This window comes from Monodelphis domestica, chromosome 4 (genome assembly GCF_027887165.1).
Source record: "Monodelphis domestica isolate mMonDom1 chromosome 4, mMonDom1.pri, whole genome shotgun sequence".
NCBI lineage: Eukaryota > Metazoa > Chordata > Mammalia > Didelphimorphia > Didelphidae > Monodelphis > Monodelphis domestica.
In genome coordinates this window covers 393,131,448-393,156,843 of record NC_077230.1, presented here as the reverse complement: position 1 = coordinate 393,156,843, position 25,396 = coordinate 393,131,448, and the positions used below count along the sequence as shown (strand labels likewise).

General features: G+C 50.6%; 2 protein-coding genes across 3 annotated transcripts in view; both read right to left on the bottom strand.

Annotated features, from left to right (window-relative positions):
- ARHGEF19 (Rho guanine nucleotide exchange factor 19) overlaps nucleotides 1-18,973 on the bottom strand; it is a 29,421-nt gene extending 10,448 nt beyond the window's left edge. The window contains exons 1-8 of one of the 2 annotated variants that reach the window (XM_007491654.2): nucleotides 18,652-18,973; nucleotides 9,724-10,160; nucleotides 7,086-7,361; nucleotides 6,005-6,113; nucleotides 5,836-5,912; nucleotides 4,303-4,565; nucleotides 3,837-3,997; nucleotides 1,699-1,851 (exon numbers count right to left, since the gene is read on the bottom strand). In XM_007491654.2, coding sequence (XP_007491716.2) covers nucleotides 1,699-1,851; nucleotides 3,837-3,997; nucleotides 4,303-4,565; nucleotides 5,836-5,912; nucleotides 6,005-6,113; nucleotides 7,086-7,361; nucleotides 9,724-10,132 — 1,448 coding nt within the window. In that variant the 5' untranslated portion in view covers nucleotides 10,133-10,160; nucleotides 18,652-18,973. Of the gene's footprint in view, nucleotides 1-1,698; nucleotides 1,852-3,836; nucleotides 3,998-4,302; nucleotides 4,566-5,835; nucleotides 5,913-6,004; nucleotides 6,114-7,085; nucleotides 7,362-9,723; nucleotides 10,161-11,112; nucleotides 11,240-18,651 lie in introns of those variants that run through there. The other variant, XM_001377077.3, reaches the window with a different exon arrangement.
- A 1,573-nt stretch (nucleotides 18,974-20,546) lies between these two features.
- The window catches only part of LOC100026508 (anoctamin-7), a 24,590-nt gene continuing 19,740 nt past the window's right edge, over nucleotides 20,547-25,396 (bottom strand). Inside the window, exons 18-24 of the mRNA XM_056795718.1 lie at nucleotides 24,809-24,906; nucleotides 24,548-24,684; nucleotides 23,872-24,077; nucleotides 23,145-23,290; nucleotides 22,952-23,042; nucleotides 21,765-21,899; nucleotides 20,547-21,240 (exon numbers count right to left, since the gene is read on the bottom strand). Of these exons, the coding sequence (XP_056651696.1) occupies nucleotides 21,232-21,240; nucleotides 21,765-21,899; nucleotides 22,952-23,042; nucleotides 23,145-23,290; nucleotides 23,872-24,077; nucleotides 24,548-24,684; nucleotides 24,809-24,906 (822 nt within the window). The 3' untranslated portion in view covers nucleotides 20,547-21,231. The remainder of the gene's footprint in view (nucleotides 21,241-21,764; nucleotides 21,900-22,951; nucleotides 23,043-23,144; nucleotides 23,291-23,871; nucleotides 24,078-24,547; nucleotides 24,685-24,808; nucleotides 24,907-25,396) is intronic.

Genomic DNA, 25,396 nt, shown 5'->3' with positions numbered 1-25,396 from the left:
TCTGGCAGTCCTGGGAGGGAGGTAAGTCAGGTGCCCCATCCTCTCTTTACAGAGGAAAAGACTGACAATCAGAAAGCTTAAAGAAGACCCCAGAGTCACAGAGCACCAAGTGACAGAAGCCAATCTGGTCTCCTAACTTGGAGCTTCACACTTGCTTTTGGGATAATCAAATCCCCAACTTGGAGTCAGGAAGACCTGAATTCAAATCCCACCTCAGACACTTACTGTGTGACCCTTGGGCAAGTCATTTAATCTCTGCCTGCCTCAGTTTTCTCATCTGCAAAATGGGGAAGCAGGTACTATATATAATCCTTCCCTGGTTTCAGTCCAAGGCAACATGCGAAAGCTCAGTGAGAAGTCTTCCAATGTCTTGTCCCTTTTTTCCTTTCCCTTTGGGGAGAGGGAAGTGGGGTTGCTTCAAGCTGGCGGCCAGCTGATCTTCTACCTAGTCAGAGTCACCTTGAGGCCAGAGAGGGCTGCCACCTCTGTCTCCTTCCTTCCTGGCTTTTGGTGAATGAGGATTCCAGAATATAATCCTGTCCAGGTGACCCCAGCTAGCTTCAAACATTCTCACTTCAAAGTGAATGCTTCAATATAAGGAGACATACAATTAAGAGCATTAAGGGGGCTCTGAGGGCCAGTCCAGAGTCTATAGCCAGGACTTCTCTATGAAGGACCATACTCCCTGGAACTTCCTCTCGTTGCTCTCAGGGGCTGCCCATCCTGCTACAAGGGATGCTAAAGCCCCGTGGTGCATTACATAGAGTTCCAGGCCAAGTTCCATTCCAGCCTCAGACACTACCTAGCTGTGTGACCCTGGACAAGTCACTTAACTTCTGTTTTCCTCAGTTATCTCATCTATAAAAGGAGGATAAAAATAGCACCTACCCAGAAGACTTGTTGGGAGGATCCAATGAAAGAATATTTGTAAAATGCTTACCATGCGCCTGGCATATAGTAGGTGCTAAATAAATGTTAGCTACGGTTATTATGGCGGCCACTATCACTCCAGTAAACCACCCTTGAGCTGTGACCATCAACAATCCCAGCTCCACAATTAGACAACTTTTCGTCATCACTGTCAATAGCAAGAGCACCACCAATCACACATGGCCAGAAATAGGTTCCCTCAAGCTTGCCCATGTTGGCTTGGGCTAAAGCTAGATGGGAAATATCCGTCCCTGGGATCCTGGATTGGAAGTGAACCTTAGAAGTCATTAAGTATAACCCTCTCGGTTTAAAAATGGGGCAACCGAGGCACTACGGGGCAAAGTGACTCTTGGGAGCACAAAGCAACCAGCTGCCAAGGTGGGATTTGACCTCGGGACTTGCTGACTCTGAATATAGAATTCTACGCTGTGCTGCCATCTGCACATGCTTCAAAGATTGGCCTGTCCTCTGCCAGCCAACTCTCACTACATCATTATTATTAATTATTGCTAATCACCTGCTGGTGATCCCTATATTCTCCTCCCACCCAGGCTCTCAGGCTAGATACTATCGCCTCCCTGAGCCCCAGAATGGGATGTATTTTGCATGGGTCCACAGTAAGGGAGACAAAGAGAAAGCCCTGTGCCCTCTGGTTCTGGGCCAATCTCTACCCACCAGTCTCTATGCCCACCTACCATAAAGGTCAAATCACCCATCATATCCCCTGTACCCAGCTCCCGGTGCCCATCCCCATCCGCTGGCACTTACAGCAGTCGCTGGTAGGTGCGCTCTTGGTAGGCTTGATTTGTGACATAAGGCAGGTAGACACGCCGGAAGGCCGGGCAGTGGCGCAGGACGATGTCACACACACAAAAGCGAAGTATGTCCTCCTCTAGTCGCTGCTCCAGCTCTAACAGAAACCTGTGGAGTGTCATGGCGATGGGGCAAGAGGGCAGGAGAAAATTTAGTGGGTACAAGGTGGGGAGTGGCATAGAATGGACTGAGGACACAATTGGCTGGGTCCTGGCTTCCTGGGGAAGAGAAGGACCCCATTCCAGGGGAAGATGTTGGCCTCATTTCTGCTTTTAACAGCTCCCTATTCCCTACCCCAAAGACCTTGTCTTCTGAGCCCAAAGATCTGACTTAGGGATAATTCTGGAGGCAAGAGAAAGCAGAGGTAAGCGGGAGCCTCTGGACTCACAAATGTGCCCTAGGAGGAGTTTTGCCAATTCCTAAAAGACAGAAAAGCCCAACCATGGGAACATGGGGTCCCATTTTAGAGGTGAAATAGGACTTAGAACACAGAATGTCAGAGCTGGGAGAGTCCTTAGAACACAGAATGTCAGAGCTGGGAGAGAGCTTAGAACAGAGAATGTCAGAGCTGGGAGAGACCTTAGAACAGAGAATGTCAGAGCTGGGAGAGACCTAGAACAGAGACTGTCAGAGCTGGGAGAGACCTAGAACAGAGACTGTCAGGGCTGGAAGAGAGCTTAGAACACAGAATGTCAGGGCTGGGAGAGAGCTTAGAACACAGACTGTCAGAGCTGGGAGAGAGCTTAGAACAGAGAATGTCAGAGCTGGGAGAGAGCTTAGAACAGAGAATGTCAGAGCTAGGAGAGACCTTAGAACAGAGAATGTCAGAGCTGGGAGAGACCTAGAACAGAGACTGTCAGGGCTGGAAGAGAGCTTAGAACACAGAATGTCAGGGCTGGGAGAGAGCTTAGAACACAGAATGTCAGAGCTGGGAGAGACCTTAGAACACAGAATGTCAGAGCTGGGAGAGACCTTAGAACACAGAATGTCAGACCTGGGGGGATCTTAGAACACAGAATGTCAGAACTGAGAGAGACCTTAGAACAGAGAATGTCAGAGCTGGGAGAGTCCTTAGAACACAGAATGTCAGAGCTGGGAGAGAGCTTAGAACAGAGAATGTCAGAGCTGGGAGAGACCTAGAACAGAGACTGTCAGGGCTGGAAGAGAGCTTAGAACACAGAATGTCAGGGCTGGGAGAGAGCTTAGAACACAGACTGTCAGAGCTTGGAGAGAGCTTAGAACAGAGAATGTCAGAGCTGGGAGAGAGCTTAGAACAGAGAATGTCAGAGCTAGGAGAGACCTTAGAACAGAGAATGTCAGAGCTGGGAGAGACCTAGAACAGAGACTGTCAGGGCTGGAAGAGAGCTTAGAACACAGAATGTCAGGGCTGGGAGAGAGCTTAGAACACAGAATGTCAGAGCTGGGAGAGACCTTAGAACACAGAATGTCAGAGCTGGGAGAGACCTTAGAACACAGAATGTCAGACCTGGGGGGATCTTAGAACACAGAATGTCAGAACTGAGAGAGACCTTAGAACAGAGAATGTCAGAGCTGGGAGAGACCTTAGAACACAGAATGTCAGACCTGGGGGGATCTTAGAACACAGAATGTCAGAGCTGGGAGAGACCTTAGAACAGAGAATGTCAGAGCTGGGAGAGACCTTAGAACAGAGAATGTCAGAGCTGGGAGAGACCTTAGAACAGAGAATGTCAGAACTGGAAGAACCTTAGAACAGAGAATGCCAGAGCTGGGAGAGACCTTAGAACAGGGAATGTCAGAGCTGGGAGGGAGCTTAGAACAGAGAATATCAGAAATTGGAGAGTCTTTAGAACACAATGTCAGATCTGGGAAGGAACTCAGAATACAGAATATTAGAGTTGGGAGGGTCCTTAGAACCCAGAGTATCAGAGATAGCAGAGGCCTAATCCAAGCCTCACATTTGCCAGAGGCCAGAGAATAAAAGTGATATACACTGCCTCTAGTCAGTAGCAGAGCCAAGATTCAAACCCCAAAAGCCTCTAACTCTAAACCCCATATTTTGACCTTTATGCCATACCCTAAAACTCTCAGGGCAGCCCCAGGCCCCACCTCACCTCTCGCTGGTGGCCTTGACCTCTGGCAGCTTGGAGAATAGCCATTGCTTTTCTTGCGCCCCCAGACACTCAGCCAGCTCCGTGGAGCCCATGAAGTGGCCCACAGCCACAGAGAGGCTGTGGATGTAGGAGGCCTCTGATGTGATCAGCTCAAACCTGGCCTTGAAAGGATGGGGAGGAGAACAGGCATGAGCAGTTTCATTTCTCCCTGAGCTCCTCAGGAGCCCTGGATCAGCTTCTCTGGGTTGAGGACAGCGTGAGTAAGTTCAGTACAGCCCCCACTGCAATCCAGTTGAGCATGGAAGCCCTCCACCAACCTCTTTCCCAGGGTTCCCTGAAGAATTCTACCCAAGACGGGCACCCCTGAGGTCTACACTAGATTTGGATCCATTTCCCCCAGGGCCCTGGTTTGCACAAGGCTCTTGAGTCATCTCTATGCATCCCAAGGCTCCTGGGCCCCCAGCACCTCTTGTAGCTTGCATTCCTGAAGGCCAATGATGGCCAAGAGGCCACTGCTCCGCACGTCTGGGATGTCCTGCCACAGGGAGAAGGTGGAGCCACGGGCTGAGCGCTGGGCACGGAAAGAGCTGCTCGGAGACAGGTTGGCCCGAGGTGGGCCAGGCCCTTCCTCCTCCCCCTCTGCCTCCTCCACCAAGGCATCCTCCTCGTGTTTCTGCCTCTGCAACTCCCGATCACTGGCCACATCGCTGTACTCCTGATACAGTATAGCTGGGGAAGAGGAGGGCAGCCTTAGTCCTCACAGCTCACCCTGCTCACCCTCAGCACCCTGACCTTGAAGATCCAACAGCTTCCTTTCCCAGCCAAATGGTTTCTAAGGTTCTTCTCCCAGTTCTAAGGCTCCATGTTCTAACATTCTGTGTTCTAATGTCCCTCTCAGCTCTGATTTTCCCTATTCTATAGACCCTCCAAGTTCTGTGTTCTTAGGCCCCCTCAAGCTTTGGTTTTCCCTATTTTAAGGACTCTCCAAGTTCTGATATTTGTCCCAAGGTCTCTCCCAATTCTGACACTCTAGGTTTTAAGTTCTGTCCCAGCTCTGACATTCTCTCTTCTAAGCACCCCTCCCCAAACTCTGACATTCTATGTTCTAAGCTCTGTCCCAGCTCTGACATTCTCTGTTCTAAGGTCTCTCCCAGCTCTGACATTCTCTGTTCTAAGCTCTGACCCAGCTCTGACATTCTCTGTTCTAAGGTCTCTCCTAGCTCTGACATTCTCTGTTCTAAGATCTCTCCCAGCTCTGACATTCTCTGTTCTAAGAGTCCTCCCAGCTCTGACATTCTGGGTTCTAAGGTCTCTCCCAGCTCTGACATTCTCTGTTCTAAGATCTCTCCCAGCTCTGACATTCTCTGTTCTAAGAGTCCTCCCAGCTCTGACATTCTGGGTTCTAAGGTCTCTCCCAGCTCTGACATTCCATGTTCTAAGGTCTCTCCCAGCTCTGACATTCTCTGTTCTAAGGTCTCTCCCAGCTCTGACATTCTCTGTTCTAAGGTCTCTCCCAGCTCTGACATTCTCTGTTCTAAGGTCTCTCCCAGCTCTGACATTCTCTGTTCTAAGGTCTCTCCCAGCTCTGACATTCTCTGTTCTAAGGTCTCTCCCAGCTCTGACATTCTCTGTTCTAAGATCTCTCCCAGCTCTGACATTCTAAGGTCTCTTCCAGCTCTGACATTCTCTGTTCTAAGCTGTGTCCCAGCTCTGACATTCTCTGTTCTAAGGCCCCATCAAGCTCTGATTTTCCCTATTTTAAGGGTCCTCCAAGTTCAGATATTTTCTGTCCCAAGGTCTCTCCCAATTCTGACACTCTATGTTCTAAGTTCTGTCCCAGCTCTGACATTCTAGGTTCTAAGGTCTCTGTCCAGATTACGTTGTTTCTTGTTCTTGGGTCTCCCTCTACTTCTCTAGATCTCCTCCTCCTTTCTGGCCCTGGCTCTGTCTCTTCCTCTCTTGCCCTGGCCAGTTCAGGGACAGTAGTTCCTCAACTTACAATTAAGGAGGAAACGTGACTGGCGCCGCTCATGAGGTATCCAAGCTTTGGGGGCTGCTTCCTCCACTGGGTCAGGCCTGGGGGAAATGGGAACACCAAGTTACCTACCCTCTTCCTGCCCAGCCTTTGGTGCTGCCTGGGAGGTCCAGACATCCAGAGGGGAAGTTACCTGGTACCGGGCCAGCAGCCATCTCTCTCACCAGGACCACTTGGGGCTGGGGGCACGAGGTCATCCACCCTTGTCTCCAAGCAGCTCTGTTCCTTCTCAGGGGTTCTCCCTGTATTGGGTGAGACTCAGGAATGGCACCAGTGCCCACCTTGCATTTTGCTTTGATCTTAGGGATGCTTATGTTCCATCTACCCCAAACCAAAGCCAGCAAGGCTGAGAAATGGTCCCAGGGAATTTTCTCTCATTCCTCCTTCATAGAGCAAGGGGACTCCGGTGTTTTTACTGCCAATTCAGGGTGTCTGATCTCCAGGGAACTTGGGGGGGTCACAGGAGGCATTGGGCAGTGTAAGGGACCAACTTTAACTCTTTCCTAACAGGCAGCAGGACACAGTGCCCAGGACCCATGAGGGATGCTAATGATGGCCACAACATGGTTTGCTCTAATACCCTAGAGCTAGTGGGATCCCCAAAAGCCATCTAGCCCACCCCCCTCATCTTAAAAGTAAGGAAACTAAGGAAAAGAAGGGCAAAGTGACTTGGGACCAGAGGTTTCAAGCTGGAAAGGACCTCACAAGCCACTAAATTCAATTCCTTCATTTTACTGAAAAAGAAAATGAGCCAAAGAAAGGACAAGGGAAACATCAAAGGCAATATTTGAACCCAGGTCCTATTAGACTAGGCAGTATTCCTTCCTATCTGAGCAATGTGGCTCACTGGGCTGGAGTCAGGAGTCCCCCCTAAGCAGTGACAAGGATTCCCTAGTTTGGTTCCCCTGTGCCCAGTGTCCTCTGGGTTTGAATTTTATCTGAGACATTTACTATGTGGCATTGGCCAAGTCACTTACTCTTTGCCTCAGTTTATCTGTAAACAGAAGGAGGTTGGATTTAATGACTGCTAAGATCCCTTCCAATTCCAAGCCTGTGATTCTATGATTTCTATGATCTTGAATAAATACTTTCTTAACATCTCTGGGCCTCGGTTTTCCCAATTTGTACAATGGTAGAGTTGGACAGAATTATCTTTAAGGTATTCACTGGCTGAAAACCTTCTAGGGGCTGGGTCTATTATCTGAAGTTGGTACCTTCCCTGGCAGCCCAGACCCCTCCTCGGTCCTTGGTCAGGCCCTTGCCCAGGCGCAGGGAGAAAGTGGCCTTTCTCTGGGCAGACTGAAGTCGATTCATCAACTCTGATGCTGAGAAACGTCTCCTCTCTGGCTCTTTAGTGCCCACCTGGGAGGGCACTGCCATTCCCAGGGTCCGTGGCAGTTCCAGAGCAGGATGCGGCTGAGGATCCCCGGCCCCAACCTCAGGGAAGACAGCATCGGCCTCTTCCCTCTGATACACTCGCATCTTCCTCCCTGTGGGAAAGCGCAGGGCTTAGATTCCCCAAAATACTGGGCACAGAAGGGGCATCTGGGCACCTTGACGTCTCCGCAGTGCACCTAGGACTGCCCACTCACACACCTCCCCCTAGCCCATGAGTAACTGCCCTCCCAAAGCTTTGATCCCCATCTATAAAGTGCAATCTGAACTTATTGCAAAGAAAAGACCAAGAATCCTATAAACGATAGAATTTTCTGTCATCAAAAATATGCAGCTAGTTGGCTCAATGGTTTAAAAGCCAAGCCTAGAGATGGGAGGTTCCAGGCTCAAATTTGGCCTTGGACACTACCTAGCTGTGTGACCCTGGGCATGTCATTTAACCTCTGCCTCAGTTTCCCCAATTGTAAAATGGAGATAATAATGGCATGTACCTTGAAGAATTTTTGTAAAGATCAGTGAGACATTTGCAAAGTGCTTAGTACAGGGCCTGGAAATAGGATGTGCCATAGAAACACTGATATTTATCACCAAGTTATCATCATCATCATTATTATCATTAGGACTCCATCCTGTTATTATTATTATTGTATGGACTCCATCCTGTTATTATTATTGTTGTTTTTTATGACTACTATTCACCTCATTTTTCTCATTTTCTCATCTTTGATGGACTCCAGATAGAAAATCTATCCTTGTTGTTGTTGTTGGGGAGGTAGGATGTGTTCTGTCAATAAAGTTGTTTGGTCGTTTCAGTTGTGTCTAATTTTTTGTGACTCCATTTGGGGTTTTCTTGGCAAAGATACTGGATTGGTTTGCCATTTCCTTCTCCAGCTCATTTTACAGATGAGGAAACTGAGGCCAAGGGAGTCAAATGACTTGTCCAAGGTCACACAACTAGTAAGTGTCTGAGGCTAGTTTAACTTAAGTGTTAGTGCCAAGCATGGAGTCAAAAAGACCCATCGTAAGTTCCAATCTGGCTTTAGACACTTAATAGCTAACTGTGTGATCCTGGGCAAGTTATTTAACCCTGTTGATATCAGTTTCCTCATCTGTCAAGTGATTTGGAGAAGGAAATGATAAGCTACTCCAGTATCTTTGCCAAGAAAAACCCAAATGGGATCAGGAAGATTCAGATCCCACTGAAATGACTGAACAATTTCCTAACTCCAGGACCAGTACTCCATCCACTGCACCCCCTAGCTGCCCCTAGGTTGGCCTTAAATCCAGGAGGGCCTGGGTTCCAGTCCAACCTCATACTCTTAGTGGCTGGTCACACTGGGAAAATCACTTAAACTGTAACTTTTGCAGTTGCAAAGCAGAACCTGGTCCTCCTGGGTATCAGTTCTAAGACAGAAGAGTGGCTACTGAGGTTAACTGACTTACCACTTTTATAGCATCTGAGGCCTGAACATCAATGACGATGATGGAGATGAGGATAGTGATTGTGCTGGTGATTTCACTGGCATAGGGAGCCCCCAGACAAGAAGATTCCTTCTGCCAGTGAAGGCTGACCCCTCCTCTCTAACTTCTAGTCTTAGAGGCAGAGAAGGAGGGAGAGAGACAGAGACATAGAGAGAGAGACAGAGAGAGAGGGAAAGAGACAGTGAGAAAGAGAGAGAAAGGGAAGAAAAGAGAGAATGAGAGACAGATGCAGAGAGAGAGAGGGAAGGAGACAGAGAATGAGAGAGACAGAGAGAGAGAGGGAGAGAGACACAGAGAGAGAGAGAGACAGAGAGACAGAGACAGAGAGAGAGACAGAGAGAGAGAGGGAGAGAAAGAGACAGCGAGAAAGAGAGAGAAAGGGAAGAAAAGAGAGAATGAGAGACAGATGCAGAGAGAGAGAGGGAAGGAGACAGAGAATGAGAGAGACAGAGAGAGAGAGGGAGAGAGACACAGAGAGAGAGAGAGACAGAGAGACAGAGACAGAGACAGAGACAGAGAGACAGAGAGAGAGACAGCGAGAAAGAGAGAGAAAGGGAAGAAAAGAGAGAATGAGAGACAGATGCAGAGAGAGAGAGAGGGAAGGAGACAGAGAATGAGAGAGACAGAGAGAGAGAGACAGACAGAGAGACAGCGACAGAGAGAGAGAGACAGAGAGAGAGGGAGAGAGAGAGAGAGAGAGAGAGAGAGAATAGGCCAGAGGACCCAGAAACCAGGGTGTTTGAGACCTTGGGGAAACCCCTTTCTTTCTCTGAGGCTCAGTTTCTTCATATGTAAAATAAAAATAATAATCCCTGCTCTGTTTACTTTATAGGGCTATTGTAAGGATCGCATGACCTAATGCATATACTCTGGAAACAGTTAAAGACTATCCAAATGGGTTTTCTGTCTCATCTCTAATGGATTTGCTCGGCTCCCCTGATAGCATTCCTAGACTGGAGAAAGAAATGAACTCACAAGCAGATTTCTCCTTCTCAGAACTGAGGCTGGTGCGGCGTTGGGGTTCTGGATGCTGGGGACTCCGGGGTCCTCCGAGGAACTCACTGAGGGCATCATCTCCAAAGGCTGATGGCTTCCTGGTAGGGAGTCTGGTGTCCTGAGCCCCCACAGGAAGCGGCCACAGCAGCCCATGAGAAGTGGCTGGGACCTCCAGAGGCCAGGGGCCCAGCTCAAAGGGGCTTGGGAGTTCAGCAAAGGACAGGCTCTCCTGCTGGCACACAGCAACGGGGTGGCGGGCGGTGGGAGACAACTCCTCTCTGCCCTTGGTGGGTCCCCCTGGGATCGCCCCTAGGGGCCCTGTCTGAGACCCCCCATAGCAAAAGGCAGCCAGATGAGGCTGGAAGTTAGGAGAGGGTCTGTAGTCCATGCCTGGGGGCTACACAGTCCACTTAGGCCTGTAAGAGAGAGAGAAAGAAGAGAAAGTCAGAAGCCCTACCCCATCTAAGACACGGTTCCCCAGGAGGCACGAAAGCATTTGTATTTGGAAGGGCCCTTAGGACACAGAAAACCAGAGCTGAGAGGGCCCTGAGTGCACAGGATGTCAGAGCTGAGAGATGGTCAGCTCTGGGAAGAACCCTAAAAGCAGAGAATGCCGGGGCTAGGAGGGCTCTGAGAACCCAGAATGTCAGAGCTGGGAAAGACTTTAGAACAGAGAATGTCAGAGCTGGGAGAGACCTTAGAACAGAGGATGTCAGAGCTGGGAGAGAGCTTAGAACAGAGAATGTCAGAGCTGGGAGAGAGCTTAGAACAGAGAATGTCAGAGCTGGGAGAGCCCTTAGAACAGAGAATGTCAGAGCTGGGAGGGAGCTTAGAACAGAGAATGCCAGGGCTACGGGAAGCTTAGAACCCAGAATGTCAACACTAGGAGAGCCTTGAGAGTACACGATGTCAGAGCCAAGAGGATCCTTGGAACATAGAATATCAAGGCTGGTTGGTAGAACAAAGAATATCAGAGCTGACGGGGGTTTTAGGACAGAGGCTGTCAGAACTGGGAAGGACTTTAGAGCAGAGAATAGCAGGGCTAGGGGGAGGCCTAGAACACAGAATGTGCAAGCTAGAAGAGACCTAAGAAACAGAAGATAATAGCTGCACTGCCCTTTAAGATCACCTACTCTGATTTTCTTTTTTTACAGATAAAGAAACTGAGTTCCAGGAAATTACAGTGGCAGGGGAAGGGGGGTGAACCTCCCCACCACCTATCTGTCTCCTAGCCCTGGCAGCTGTGAACAGCACAAAAAGGAAGTCATAGGAAGGAATCTGTCCCTGTTGAGGCCCACCAACCTGAGAAGCCTCTGCCCTTCCCCCTGCCTCCCCCTCCCCAGTCCCACACACCCTCCAAGGCCTCACCTCCTCTGCCCAGGACCCTGTTGCCTGGCTCTGCTCAGCCCAAGGAGAAGCTCTCTGGGGAAGCCCAGCTCTGCACAGCTGGCACTGGGAGCTCCCACCCAGACAAAGAGTTTGATTCATCAAGACTGCGGTGAGCCAGGGAAAGGGAGAGAAGGGCGGGGGCTGGGGCTGGGGCTGGGGCTGGGGCTGGGGGAGGAGAGGCTTGGCCTGCCCCACCTTTGCTCTATGGCAGGGAGAAGGGGGAGAACCACCCAGATCTCCCTTTCCCTTGAGGCAGAAATACCAACCCCCAACCCAGAGGCCCCCCAAAAACCAGGCCCGCCCACTGGGCAAGCCTCCTGGAGAAAAGGCCAGAAAGAGGGGCAGGGACAGAGAGATGAGGAAACCCTCGGAGACAGCGTGTAACTTGGGCAGAGGCGCAGAGACCCACAGACACAGACAGACAGAGTTAGTTTCCCAGAAAGATACTCAGCGGCACAGACAGACTGAGAAAGCTACCGGAGGACAGACAGACACTCAGAGACAGAACTCCCCAAGAGATTCTCACACAGAGAGAAATCAGAGACGGAGACGACTACTGTGCAGAGATCACCAAGTCCAGAGACGGAGACAAAGAGACAGAAAGATTGTCAGAGACGTGGAACAAAAGAGGAAAACAGCCAGGGCCCTGGAGAGGAGACGAAGGAGGAGAAGACAGCTGCCTGCCCCAGGGGCCACCCTCCAGACAAGCACCTCTATTTTCTTGCTGCCCTGGGGTCCCCTGAACCTCCTTCCTGTTCCCACTCCTCCCACCCCAAATTCCTGGAAGCGACAGAGCAGAGAAGGTAGAAGTCAATGGCCACAGGTGCCAACTCAATCCCCAAACTACCTGGGGATGGGTCCCCCCCACCCAGCCCCCGCCTCAGCCATTGTCTCCCCTCACCAACCTGGTTCAATGAGGAAAATGATGCACCCGGAGTCAGAGACCTGGGTCAAATCCCCACTCTGCTACTTACGGGACTGGCATGATTTGGGGCAAATCATTCTCAGGGCCTGTTTGCTCATGTGTAAAACGAGGGGGCTTTATCTCAGAGATCCCTTCTGCCTCTCACGCCCTAGAAGCGTATGACCCCCTGACTCCAGTCCCAGGCTGGCAAGGAGGCCACGGGAGACAATAAGCTTCTTGAAGGCAGGAAGTTTCTTATTTTTTGGCTTTGCGTCTCCAACGGCTATTAAAGTACCTGGCACATAGTAGGTGCTTAATAAATGTTTGTTGAGTGACTGACAAATTATTTCCAGTTCTACAATCATCCATCACTCCTCAGCCCACTGGGGCCTTTTGATGCTTAAATGAAATGATGGAAAATAATTTGCAAATTATAGTGTTTTCTGTATAAAGGAAAGGGGTTGAAGGTGATCTTTAAGGCTATTCTCAACTGTGACATTCCCTGTTCTAACAAGTATCCCAGCTCTGATATTCTGGGTTCTAAGCTTCCTCCCTGCTCTGACATTCTGTGTTCTAAGCTCCCTTCAAGCTCTGACATCCTGTATTCTAAGGTCTCTCCCAGCTCTGACATTCTGTGTTCTAAGGTCTCCCCCCAGCTCTGACATTCTGGGTTCTAAGTTGTCTCCCAGCTCTGACATTCTCTGTTCTAAGGTCTCTCTCAGCTCTGACATTCCCTGTTCTAAGGTCTCTCCCAGCTCTGACATTCCCTGTTCTAAGGTCTCCCCCCAGCTCTGACATTCTGGGTTCTAAGTTGTCTCCCAGAGCTCTGACATTCTCTGTTCTAAGCTCTCTCCCAGCTCTGACATTCTCTGTTCTAAGGTCTCCCCCAGCTCTGACACTCTCTGTTCTAAGGTCTCCCCCAGCTCTGACATTCTCTGTTCTAAGGTCTCTCTCAGCTCTGACATTCCCTGTTCTAAGGTCTCCCCCCAGCTCTGACATTCTGGGTTCTAAGTTGTCTCCCAGAGCTCTGACATTCTCTGTTCTAAGATCTCTCCTAGCTCTGACATTCTCTGTTCTAAGCTCTCTCCTAGCTCTGACATTCTCTGTTCTAAGGTCTCTCCCAGCTCTGACATTCTCTGTTCTAAGGTCTCTCCCAGCTCTGACATTCTCTGTTCTAAGCTCCTTCCCAGCTCTGTCATTCTGGGTTCTAAACTCCTTCCCATTTCTGACATTCTGGGTTCTAAGCTCCTTCCCAGCTCTGACATTCTGGGTTCTAAGCTCCTTCCCAGCTCTGACATTCTGGGTTCTAAGCTCCCTCCCAGCTCCCATGTTCTGTTTTGTGGTCCTTTAAGCTTCCAAAGGTTCTGGTCCCTGGCCCTCTCAGCCTGGCATTGGGGCCCTTTCCCAGAGTCTCCTCTTGAGGTCCGTGGGGCAGCAACCAGGGACTCAGTTGTTTTGCCTCTTAATTCTCTCTCCACCCTGGCTGAGTGGTAGGAAGGGAAGGGAAGGCACTTAGTGTAGGAATGTTTGTGTGCGAATAATCCATCAATCTTAATCAAGGTGGGCTTGTGTTTTGTCACAAGGCTGTGAGAGTGAATCAGAAGGGTGTGGGGTGGGCATGAGCACTGGACAGTAGGGTGAGTACGGGGTACATTAGGGACGTGCACATTCATGTGAGTGTGGGATATCGGAGCCTGGACCATCTCTACTTTCTCCCTGATGCTGTAGGAAAAACCCATCTGTGGGCTTTGAGACCCCCGAGGGGACCCTAAGTCTTAAGGCCAGGGACTGTCACTGAGCAAAGCTGAGGTCCGAGTGGTCCCCAGTCCCCTAGCCCGGAAGGTCGCTAAGCCACGAGTCTCCTGAGTTAGAGAAAGGAGTTGGACCGGGGATGACCAGAGGCCTTCCCACGCCTACTAGGAGCACCTCAGGTCAGGGGGCAGGAGCGGACCCAGAGGAGCAGACAGCCCCCACTCACAAGCCCCCCTTCCCCTGAACTCAGCTGGAAACCAATTTCAAGGGGCAAGTGGAGGCCTGAGTTGAGTCCAATCTGTGCCAAGTCCACCTGTGCCAGAATCCCCATCAGCAGAATAAGCCCTGGCAGGGAGCAGAGGCGGGCAGCTGGGGAAAACGCAGCTGAGGAAGGGCTGCTGGGAAGAAAGACAAGAACAAAGCCCAGGAAAGCACCAGGAGAGTGACCCGCCCTGGACAAAGCAAGTTAGCAGTGCCACAGGCTCTGTCAATCCATGAACTTGTATTAATGCCCTACTTGGCCCTGATGGCACAAAGAAACATCCAAAAAACCCAATCTGTGCTCTCAAGGAGTTCAGAGTCTAATGGGAGACAATTACCCCAAAAGAAGCTAGAGGGAGGACACCTCGGAGATATCAGCAGGAAACCACCAGAATTGAGAGACGGAGAAAGGTTTCCTCTAGAAGGGATGCTTAAAGGGAGTCAAGATGCTGAGATGAGGAGGGAGAGCATTCCAGGCATAAGAGACAGTCAGGGGAAATGCCTGGAGTTGAGAGAATGTGTGAGGAATACCAAGGAGGCCAACGTCACTGAAGAATAGGTGGGAAGGTAGAAGGCGACCTCCGAGGCCACCTCATCTGACCCCCTAATTTTACAGAGGAGGAAACTGAGGTATGATGCTTGAGTGACTTGATATCATAGATGCAGTGCTGGAAGTAACCTCAGGGGCCATCCGGTTTAAAACCTGCTCTTTTTTACATATAGGTTAAATGACTTGACCAAGGTCATATCCTGCCCTGATTCTAGGGGACTTCAACATACATACTGACAACTCCTTCAAAGTCCATAACTTTTGCTGAATGTCATTGTGGACTGTGCCCTCCACTAATTTTAACCCCTTTTCCAGCATCTCCCTTTGTTTTCCCAAGATTAAATAAAAACAACTATTTTTTTAAAAGTGGCACTCCTTCAAACACCCTTATTTCCACTTTTTCCATTGAATTTCTTCCCACAGGCTACTCCTACCCAACCTTGGTCATACACAAAGATGGTCACGTCCTTGATCTTGCTGCTACCTCATGTGCTACCTCCATGTCCATCATTCACAATCTCCACGTTTAAGAATTCTGAAATCCCCTCATCTGATCATTACCTAAAGGCTTTCCACCTCTCCCTCTCCCTCCCCTCGAAGCCTCCTCTTTGCCCACGTGGTCATCTTCAGTACCTTGATCCTACGGTCCATTTCCAGGCCATTCCCTTCTCCTTGCCCCATCCTGACTCCTTGGTGAACCAGTTCAACTCCACCATTCTTTTCCCTTAAGTCCCTAGTCTTCTTATCGCACCCTGCCCAGCCCACCCTGTGCCATCTTTGTTAGTGAAGGATCACACAGTTCTTATGATTGGGTCCACTACAAATTTATGTCACCCAGCCTCAAGTGGGTCCTCACCGCTGCTTGGTAATCCTTCTCTATCTCCTTCATCGACTCACTCTCCCACTCTCCACAGAGACCCTTCCAAAACCTTTTCATCCTCCCTCAAACCTCCCATGGCTTCCCCTTCCCTCTGCCCTCTTAGCCGAGAACCTTCAGAGACGGAAGGACACTCTTTTTTTTAAACCTTTACCTTCTGTCTTGGAATCAATATTGTGTATTGGCTCCAAGGCAGAAGAGTGGTCAGGGCTAGGCCATGGGGGTCAAGGGACTTGCCCAGGGTCACACAGCTGGGAAGGGTCTGAGGTCAGATTTGAACCTGGGACCACCTATCTCTAGGTCTGACTCTCAATCCACTGAGCTACTCAGCTGCCCTCCCCATAGACATCTTAAATTTAACATATTCCAAACTGAATGTATTCTCTTTCCCCCTAAATTCTCCTCCATTCCAAATTTCCCTATTCGTATGCAGGACATCACACCCTCCCAATTCCCCAGGCTCTCAACTTGACTCCTGACCCTCAGCCTCCCCACCCTCAAGATCCACCAACCTCACCTTTGCAGCATCTCTCACATATGCCCCCTTCTCTCCTCCAGCAGCACCACCCCTTTGGTGTGGGCCCTCATCACCTCACCCTGGTCTGTTGTAATAGTGTACTGGAGGTAGCGGCTAGGGGGTGAGTGGTGACAGTATCTTCCCCTATAAAATGAAGCAGTAAGACTTGATGGACTGTGTGGCCCTCACCAGCTTTGTGACCCTGAGCAAGTCACTTCACCTTGTGTGCCTCAGTTTCCCCACCTGTCCAAATAGCTGGAGAAGGAATGGCCAACCACTCCAGTATCTCTGCCAAGAAAACCCCAAACTCACCCCTTTCCCATTTAAAGAGAAGGAAACTAAGACCCGGAAAGGGGAATAACAACCTTGCCAAGAAGTGAGGGGTGAGGGCCAAGCGTTGGCCCTCAGCTCTTCTGCCTCACTGAGGATCCTCAGGGATCTCTTAATCCCTGAGTGCACATAGTCAAGGGACTTCCCTCTTCTGGGCCCCTCCGTAAGCAAGGGAGGGAGAATGGATTAGTGGTGTCTAAGGCTCCTTCCAGCTCCCAAACACGTGTGTGCAGAGCACAACGCCATCAGCAGCCTGTCCTCTCACAGCTCGAGGAGGAGGGAAGGTCCAGGAGCCAGAAGGCCAAATACCCAAAGGCACAACTGAGCAGACTCCCCGACTGTGCCGGGGTGAGGCCCTAAGAGGGGGCCGCCCCGTAGCCCTGTACGCTATGGTCAGGCTTGGCAGAGAGGAATCTCCGGCCCCTTCCTAGAGCGAGTCTTCAAAACCTGCCTCCTGCTCTTGCTGTCCGGGTGAACACGAGCCAGAGGCATAATCTCTTTGAGACAGTTTCCTCCTCCGTAAAATGGGCCATCGCCGTCTGCCCAGGTGTCAAATGGACAGAACCTACTGCCCAAGGCGAGGTTCAAATGAGATCCTGCACACAAAGCTATGAGCAAACCTTAAACTGATACACACTGATTTGTGCTGATATGTACATGGATTTTGTCATTGTTATTATGCTCAGAACCGTAGGGAGTCAGAGCTGGAAAGGAACAGTGATTCCCAACCAGAAGGCCCCAAATCCCAGGAAGTGCATTTCCAGAAGGGCTGAACATTGCTGCCTTGGAACACAGAATGAACATCAGAGTTGGAAGGACGCCTAGAACAGGGAATGACAGAGCTGGGAAGCTCCTTAGAACACAGAATGGCAGAGCTGGGACAGAGATTAGAACCCAGAATACAAGAATTGAGAGAGAGTTTAGAACAGAGAATGTCAGAGCTGAGAGAATCCTTAGAACCCAGAATGTCAGAGCTGGGAGAGACCTTAGAACCCAGAATGTCAGAGCTAAGAGAGTCCTTAGAACCCAGAATGTCAGAGCTGGGAGAGACCTTAGAACCCAGAATGTCAGAGCTAAGAGAGTCCTTAGAACCCAGAATGTCAGAGCTGAGAGAATCCTTAGAACCCAGAATGTCAGAGCTGGGAGGGATCTTAGAACCCAGAATGTCAGAGCTAAGAGAGTCTTTAGAACCCAGAATGTCAGAGCTGAGAGAATCCTTAGAACCCAGAATGTCAGAGCTGGGAGAGACCTTAGAACCCAGAATGTCAGAGCTAAGAGAGTCCTTAGAACCCAGAATGTCAGAGCTGAGAGAATCCTTAGAACCCAGAATGTCAGAGCTGGGAGGGATCTGAGAACCCAGAATGTCAGAGCTAAAAGAGTCCTTAGAACCCAGAATGTCAGAGCTAAGAGAGTCCTTATAACCCAGAATGTCAGAGCTGAGAGAATCTTTAGAACCCAGAATGTCAGAGCTGAAAGAGTCCTTAGAACCCAGAATGTCAGAGCTAAGAGAGTCCTTAGAACCCAGAATGTCAGAGCTGAAAGAGTCCTTAGAACCCAGAATGTCAGAGCTAAGAGAGTCCTTAGAACCCAGAATGTCAGAGCTGAGAGAATCCTTAGAACCCAGAATGTCAGAGCTGAAAGAGTCCTTAGAACCCAGAATGTCAGAGTTGAGAGAGTCCTTAGAACCCAGAATGTCAGAGCTGGGAGAGACCTTAGAACCCAGAATGTCAGAGCTAAGAGAGTCCTTAGAACCCAGAATGTCAGAGCTGGAAGAGCTCTTAGAACCCAGAATGTCAGAAGTGAAAGAATCCTCAGAACCCAAAATGTCAGAGCTGAGAGAATCCTTAGAACCCAGAATGTCAGATGTGCAGGACTGGAATGCAGATCCCCTGAGTCCTACTTCTTTATTCTGCTCCCCTACTTCCCTCTTGGTCCTCCCAAATCCAGACCCTTCTCTGTTTAGTTGCCCCAGGCCTCCTGGCAAGCCTTCCTTCTGCAGCTCCACCCCTGACTCCACCTCCCCTGTCCTCAGGGCCCTGTTGACCCACTTGCCCCAAACTAAGGGGATCCCTGCTGATGTTTACCTGCCCAGCTCAGAACAAACAGAGGACTGAGCTAACCAAAACAGAGAGTCTGGCCTGAAAAGGGAGTAGAAGGATGGAAGATGGTGGGTAAGAAGCAGAGGAGAGAAGATTGGGGGCCAGCAGGGAGCCGGGTCTGCCCATCTCAGAGGAAAGCCCAGGGCCTGTGAAGAGGGGGTAGGAGAGAGGCTGATGGCCAGCTGCTGAGCTTGAGGGCCCAGACTCGGCCTGGGGAAGGGACTGTACCTTATCTTGGCTCCTGTCCTCTGCGGACGCCGTTGGACCGGTCCCTTGGGTATCCCAATACACCCCAGGCTCCTAAGGGTGAAAGGGAGATGGCGCATCCAGGCCTGAGGGGAGAGGATGGGAGTGGTGATGGGAGATGACCCAGGCCTGCCACAGTTCTGAGCCGGTGGTATGGATGCCTGTGTTCAGGGCCTGGGGTATTGTGTGTGGGGAAGGAAGCAAGAGGGGGAGGGGGAAGCTGTGCTGTTTCAACCTGCCTGCCCCCCCCTCCATCTCCAGAACAGGTTTGGCCAGTCTGGGGTGGGAGTGGGGAGCAGGCAGGGGTGGAGAAAGGAGGGGGAAGCCCAATACAATGGAAACCCTGTGTCCTGGGAGATGGGTGGGGGATCCCAGGATGAGGCCCTAGGTATTATGGGGGTCCTGGGGGTCCCCCAACTTCTCCTAGACTCCTACCCAATATTTGCTGCAGGCAGCCCCCACCCCTTCTGGGACATCTCTTACTGCCTCCTGGCAAGTCACTTGCTTTCTCTCAGTCTCAGTCAACTCCTTTGTAAAAGGAGTGATGCCTGAGGCTTAGGTCCTCCCAGCTCTGTCATTCTGTGTTCTAAGATCCCTCCCAACTCTGACATTCTCTGTTCTAAGGTCCTCCCAGCTCTGTCATTCTGTGTTCTAAGATCCCTCCCAGCTCTGACATTCTCTGTTCTAAGGTCTCTCCCAACTCTGACATTCTCTGTTCTAAGTTCCCTCCCAGCTCTGACATTCTCTGTTCTAAGATCTCTCCCAGCTCTGACATTCTCTGTTCTAAGGTCTCTCCCAGCTCTGACATTCTCTGTTCTAAGGTCTCTCCCAGCTCTGACATTCTCTGTTCTAAGCTCTCTCCCAGCTCTGACATTCTGGGTTCTTAGAACCCTCCCAACTTTGACATTCTGGGTTCTCAGGGATCTTCTAGATCTGACATTATCTGTTCTAAGCTCTCTCCCAGCTTTGACATTCTATGTTCTAAACTCCCTGCTAACTCTGGCATCTTCAATAACTTTTATTATTAAGCACTTAAGTATGTTCTAGGCATTATAGAACAAAGTAAGAGATAGTCCCTGCCCTGGAGGATGGTACTTTCTACCTGTCTTGAGGCCTTTTGGGGCTCTGAATCCTAGGAAGCATCTCCTGTGACCACGGGGGCTCTGAATGCTGTTTCAAGGTACCTTTGGAGCCTCAACAGGGGAGGAGGTCACCCAGGGACCCTTTCACAGAACCAGCTGGATTGAAGCCCTGAAGGCTAGGTTATAGGGGAGGCCCCTGCTGCTCTTTCCCAATGGGAGACAGAGGGATGGGATGAGCCATTAGGGCCTCAAATCCCTGTCATCTCTTCTGGTAGGAGGGTCAGAACCCGTAGGACTGAGGCAGCCCCAAGGCTGATGTCAGAGAGCCCAGGAGGTTACATTTTAGTCCTGCTGTTGGGCAACTTGCTAGCCTTCTCTGGGCCCTCAGTTTCCTTCTCTGTAAAACAAGAAGGACTGAACCAGATGATCTCAAGCATCCTTTGCAGGTTAGGGTCTTTGATCCAGGATGCTTGCCACCTTATCCCTTCAGGGATGGAGAGCCGGGAGATTTCAGACCTCATCCCTCCACTGACTTCCCTCTTCTGGGGGGAGGAGGTACCATGGGGCAGAGGCTACAAAGGCTGCCACTTGTCCCCCACCCTGAGGTGTCACAAGGCAATGGGAGGGGGGCTCTTCCTCCCTGGTGGGTAAGATCCTCCTGGGACAGATGCCACAGCCCTTGGGCCCCTCTTCCAGAGCCATCTCCTCCGGCCTCCCCCTCACCCACTCCAAACTAAGTCCACACTGTCTCTGCTTCCTCCCCTCCCACTTCTCCCCATCACAGGAGTCCTGTAGTTCAGCTCACAGTCGCTATTTATTGGTAGTTTAGAGTGGTACAAGATGGAGAAAGTGGCCCATGCCAGGAGAGAAGAGAAGCCAGGCCGGGCTGCTGGAGAGGGTCCAGGAGCTTCCTTGGGCTCTTCTGTAGGGTCCAAAAAGGGGAAAGAAGGGTGGAGAAGCAGCGAGATGGAGGGGCCAAAATAACCTCCAATTCTAGGACTCCAAGGAAGTGCCAAGTGCTGGGAGCTGCCACTCTCAAAGACCTACCTCTTCCTCTGGCCATTCTTGTCCTCATTCATTCATTCATTCACTCACTCATTCAGCAGACTTGTAAGAACTGCCTGGTGCTGGGGGAAAAGAAAAAGTGGAGCTACAAAGGTGGGGGTGGTGAGCAAAGATCAGAGGACTCGAGATGCTTCCGGCACTTGCTGCAGGTTCTGATCCCCACTGGAGGCCGGTGTAGGACAATTTCCTCCGAGCATCAGCTTCTTCCATCTCAGTGGACCTTCTTACAGGGGCTTAAGGGGCAGGAGCCCTGCTGCACTGGGGAGACAGGAAAACCCCCTTTGGAGAGCCTCCCAGGCACAGCTGGGGATGCCTGAAGAATGTCTGCATTTGGAGTCACAGGGTATCAATCCTTCAGTCTGCTTCGTATCACTTGCACGACTTGAACAGATCGTTGACCCTCTCGGAGCCTCAGTTATTTCATCTGTAAAATGGGGGAGGTCAATTAAATGACCTCAGAGATCCCATCCACCCCTGTCTATGATTCCATGGCCAGGGACAAGAGGAGCAGCAGCTAGGTAGCACAATGGATAGAGCTTCAAGCCTGGAGTTGGAAGGACCTGGATTCAAATCTGACCTCACACTTCCTAGCTAAGTGATTCTAGGCAAGTCACTTAACCCAGTTTGTCTAGCCCTTGCCTCCCTATCTTAAAGTTGTTACTAAGACAGAAAGTAAGGGTTTTAAAAAAAAGTGGTCTAGTAGAAAGAGAATTGGATGGAGACATGGACCCTGGGTTCAGATCCCAAAGGGGGCTATACCCATAAGACCTTAGACAAGTCCCTTCTCCTGTCTTAGCTTCAGTTTCTTTCTTTCTAGAATGAGGGGGCTAGAGTAGATGATCTCTATTGCTTCTTCAGCTGTAACTCCTATAATCTATGACCAAAGGGCCCCACAAGAGCCAGGACACAGAGGGGCAAAGCCCCATCCTGGCAGCAGAGGCTCCTCACCGAAAACAGGGCATCCTGGTTGTCTGCCAGTGCCTGCTTGGCCAGGTAGCGCTCCCTCTTCACCTGCAAGGCCAGCTCTGCAGGCACATCAGGCACCAGCCATGCTATGAGCCGAAGGAAGAAAAACACGACGTGCTGTGGAGAACACAGAGACAGAGAGATGGGGGAGATGCAAAGGATGGAGGGGAATGAGGATAAGGGTGTGGAACCAGGAGGGAGAGGAGAGCCGGAGCACCTGGGATCTGCCAGCAGGGCTAGCCACCCTCTGCCCCGGGAATGGCTCCAGGCTCGGCTGCTTAGCAAGGAGAGGTAGAAAGAGAGAAGCAATGGAGAGAGGCTGGACTTTGAGCCCAGAGAGACCTGGGTCCCAATCTGCATTCTGGTCATTGCTGGGTAACCCTGGGCAAGTCACTTTGCCCAGGCTCAGTTTCCTCCTTTGTAAACAGGAATTAAAATAACCACTTTACAGGATATATTGGATAGAAGTGAGAAAAGCACTCTGTAAACTTTAAAGTGTTAAGAAATGGGAATTTCTTCCTACTATTCATAGCTACAGACAGATCTAGGAAGGCAACTCAAAAGCCAGCTGGTCTAACCCTCTCATTTTAAAGATGAGGAGTCTGAGGACCAGGGAGATTCGAACCCCAACTCTGATTACCTTCATTTCCTCCTCCCTGGAGGTGAGGTCTCCCTTTTCATCTTTGATACTGTTAATTTGGTTTTCTTCTTTCCTTTTTTATGAGATTGACCAGTACTTTGTCTATTTTATTTGTTTTTTCAAAGTACTAGCTTCTAGTCTTATTTATTAATTTGATAATTTTTTAACTTTCACTTTGATTCATTTTTCCTTTAATTATTAGGATCTCTAATTTAGTTTTCATCTGAGGGGTTTAATTTGTCGAACTCCAACTCTGACACTAGCTCTATGACTTTCTGTGATCATTTCCCCATCTCTGGACCTCAGTTTCCCCTTTTGTAAAATGAGGAGGTTGGACTAGTTGGCCTTTGAGTTTCTTTCCATCTCTAAGTCCTAACTACGGTCCTAAGACATTTTCCCTCCATCCCATGGAGTCATCATCCTCACCAAGGATGGATCTGTCCAGCAGCAACCGGGAGGAGGTGGTCCCTGCCAGGGGATGGGGGGGGGGGGAAGAAGAGGAAGAAGATGGGAAGGCTCTGATTCCTACCTCAAAGGCCAGGATGAAACCCAGTCTCACAGCCAGCAGCTTCCAGTAGAAAAGGGTGAAATTCCCAGTTTCATCTCGGAAGGCCTTATACCTGTGGTCAGCAAAAGGAGGAAAGAAGGCACACCATGGGCATCCCAATACACACATGCCTCTTCCTGCCCCTCCTGCCCCTCCATCCCATCCCTTCCCTGACCTGCAGGGGGTATGGTTGCCCTGGGCCAGGTATGTGTGGGGTGCCTGAGCCAAAGTAAAGTTGACATAGCCCTGCAGATGGCTGTGGTGCTCATACTGGTAGAGGAGCCGGGGTAGGAAGTCCGAGGTGAAGGCAATGAGGAAGGCCTGGGGAACAGGGAGAGGTCCTAGGAGAGAGGCCCCAACTTCCAGTGGCCCGGGGAACCCTCCTCTTTCTACTTCCTTTCTCTGACTCTCCAGTGTAGTTCCAAACCTCTGCTTGGTTCCTCATCTCTCACCCCCAATTCCCAATCGCAGATCGCCCATTTCTGACCCCCAACATCCAATTTCCCACCTCCGAGTCTTTATTTGCTCTCAGATCCCTGATTTTTGAACAAGAATTTCTAGCCTCTGCTTCCCGAGCTTTGATCGGATCCCCAATTCTTCACCTGATCTCAATTCATCCTCCATCTCTGCTCCCAAGGTCTTGAGCGACAACTTTGGGGCTCTGACCTCTAATTCCCCATCTTTGATCCCTGATTCCTAATCCTGGAGGGCCAATCACTGTTTCCCAATACCTGACTGGAGGCCAGGATGCCCAAACCCCGATTTCTAGACTCCGGTCCCCAGGACCTGATATGAGATTTCTGTACCCCAAGTGTCTGAGCTCTCATTACTGATGCCCGTTTTTCAGACTTCTGACTCGGAATCCCTGATCCCTGCCTCCCCTGCCCAGGACCCTGGCTCACATTGACAATGACTGAGAGATGGGCCATGGTCTCCAGGATGAGCAACCAGACGCCGATGCCCTGGGCCCTCTCGGCCACAGGCCGTCGGTACTCACACACAAACTTGTGGGCATCCAGGCGGATCTCCACCCAGTTGTTCAGTAGTGCAAAGAGGGGTGCCAGGGGGAAGGCAGCCACAAAGATGGTAATGAAGCCAAACTGCAGTACTACGGGGCACAGGGGAAGAGGAGGGTTATTCTCAATAGAATGTAGGCTCTTCTTTGCAAGCAAGGACTATTTCATTTCTTGCCTTGGTTTCCCAAGTACCTAGCACAGTTGCTTGGTTGGCCCAGTCTAGGTTATGGGTACATGCTTGTTGAGTGACTGCTTGATTTTTTTTTTAACCCTTACCTTCTGTCTAATAATCAATACTAAGATGGCAGAGCGAGAAGGGCTAAGTGCCCAAGGTCACACAGCTATGAAGGGTCTGAGGTCACATTTGAATCCAGGACCTCCCAACTCCAGACTAGGCACTCTATCCACTGGGCTACCCAGCCGCCTTGTGACTGCTTGGTCTTGCATATATTGGGTTTGTGGGAGCTCGGCTGCCATGGACCATGGCGTGGCCCTACTCCCTCTCAAAAGCCGCCTGGCCTCTCCCATGGACTCCCACCTCCCCCAGTGGTGTCCAGCTCACCCATCTCCAAGTATTCCTCAAACAGCCCCTCGCACTCAATGAGCTCATAGTCATCCTCCCAGCGTCTCGGGTCATGCCCCATTTGGGCTCCCCACAGCCCCGCCAGCTGCCGTTTCTGCCACCAGGCTTTTATCTTCCTGTGGACATGAAGGATGGAAGAGGCTAGGGAATCCTGCTGGCCCACAGGGCCTGGATCCCTCACTCTGCAGGCGCCGTCCGCCTGGGGCTCCCTGACCCATTCCACGCCCGCTGCAAACTCACGGCAAGACGAATTCCTCCACGTTGTTGGCTAGCTGTTTGCCCACCATGATGATGAACAACTGTTGAGCTAATTCAATGAGGCAGCCACCAGGTCCACACTGTGGGCACCAGAGAAGCCCCATCACTCTCCGTGCCCTCTGGGTACAGGATGGGAGCAATGCCATCTTCCCACACTTCCCAGGTGGAGAAGGCCAGTACCACCTTCTCAGACCTCTTGGCACGAGACGCCTTGATGCTTTCAAGAAGCACTTAAAGGTTCCTGCTAAAGGAGAGCCTGTAGCACAGCAGAACACCTGGGTTTGGGGCCTGTATCGGACACCTGCTGGCTGTGTAACTCTGGGCAAGTCACTAAACTTCTCGGTGCTCCAGGCAACTGTCTATGACTAGAAATTGCAGGTGGCCACCTGCATTGATGGAGTTACTTTCCTCACCAAGGAGATCCCCACGCCTGATTAAAGAAAAGGTTTGAAACACCACCCCCCAACGTGCCACACTCTGGGGCCACAGAGCCCAAGATGAAAAGTCCTCGTCCTTAGAGAGCTTGCACTGGGTTGGGGGAAACTCTCCTTGTGACCTTCTGCTTCCTGG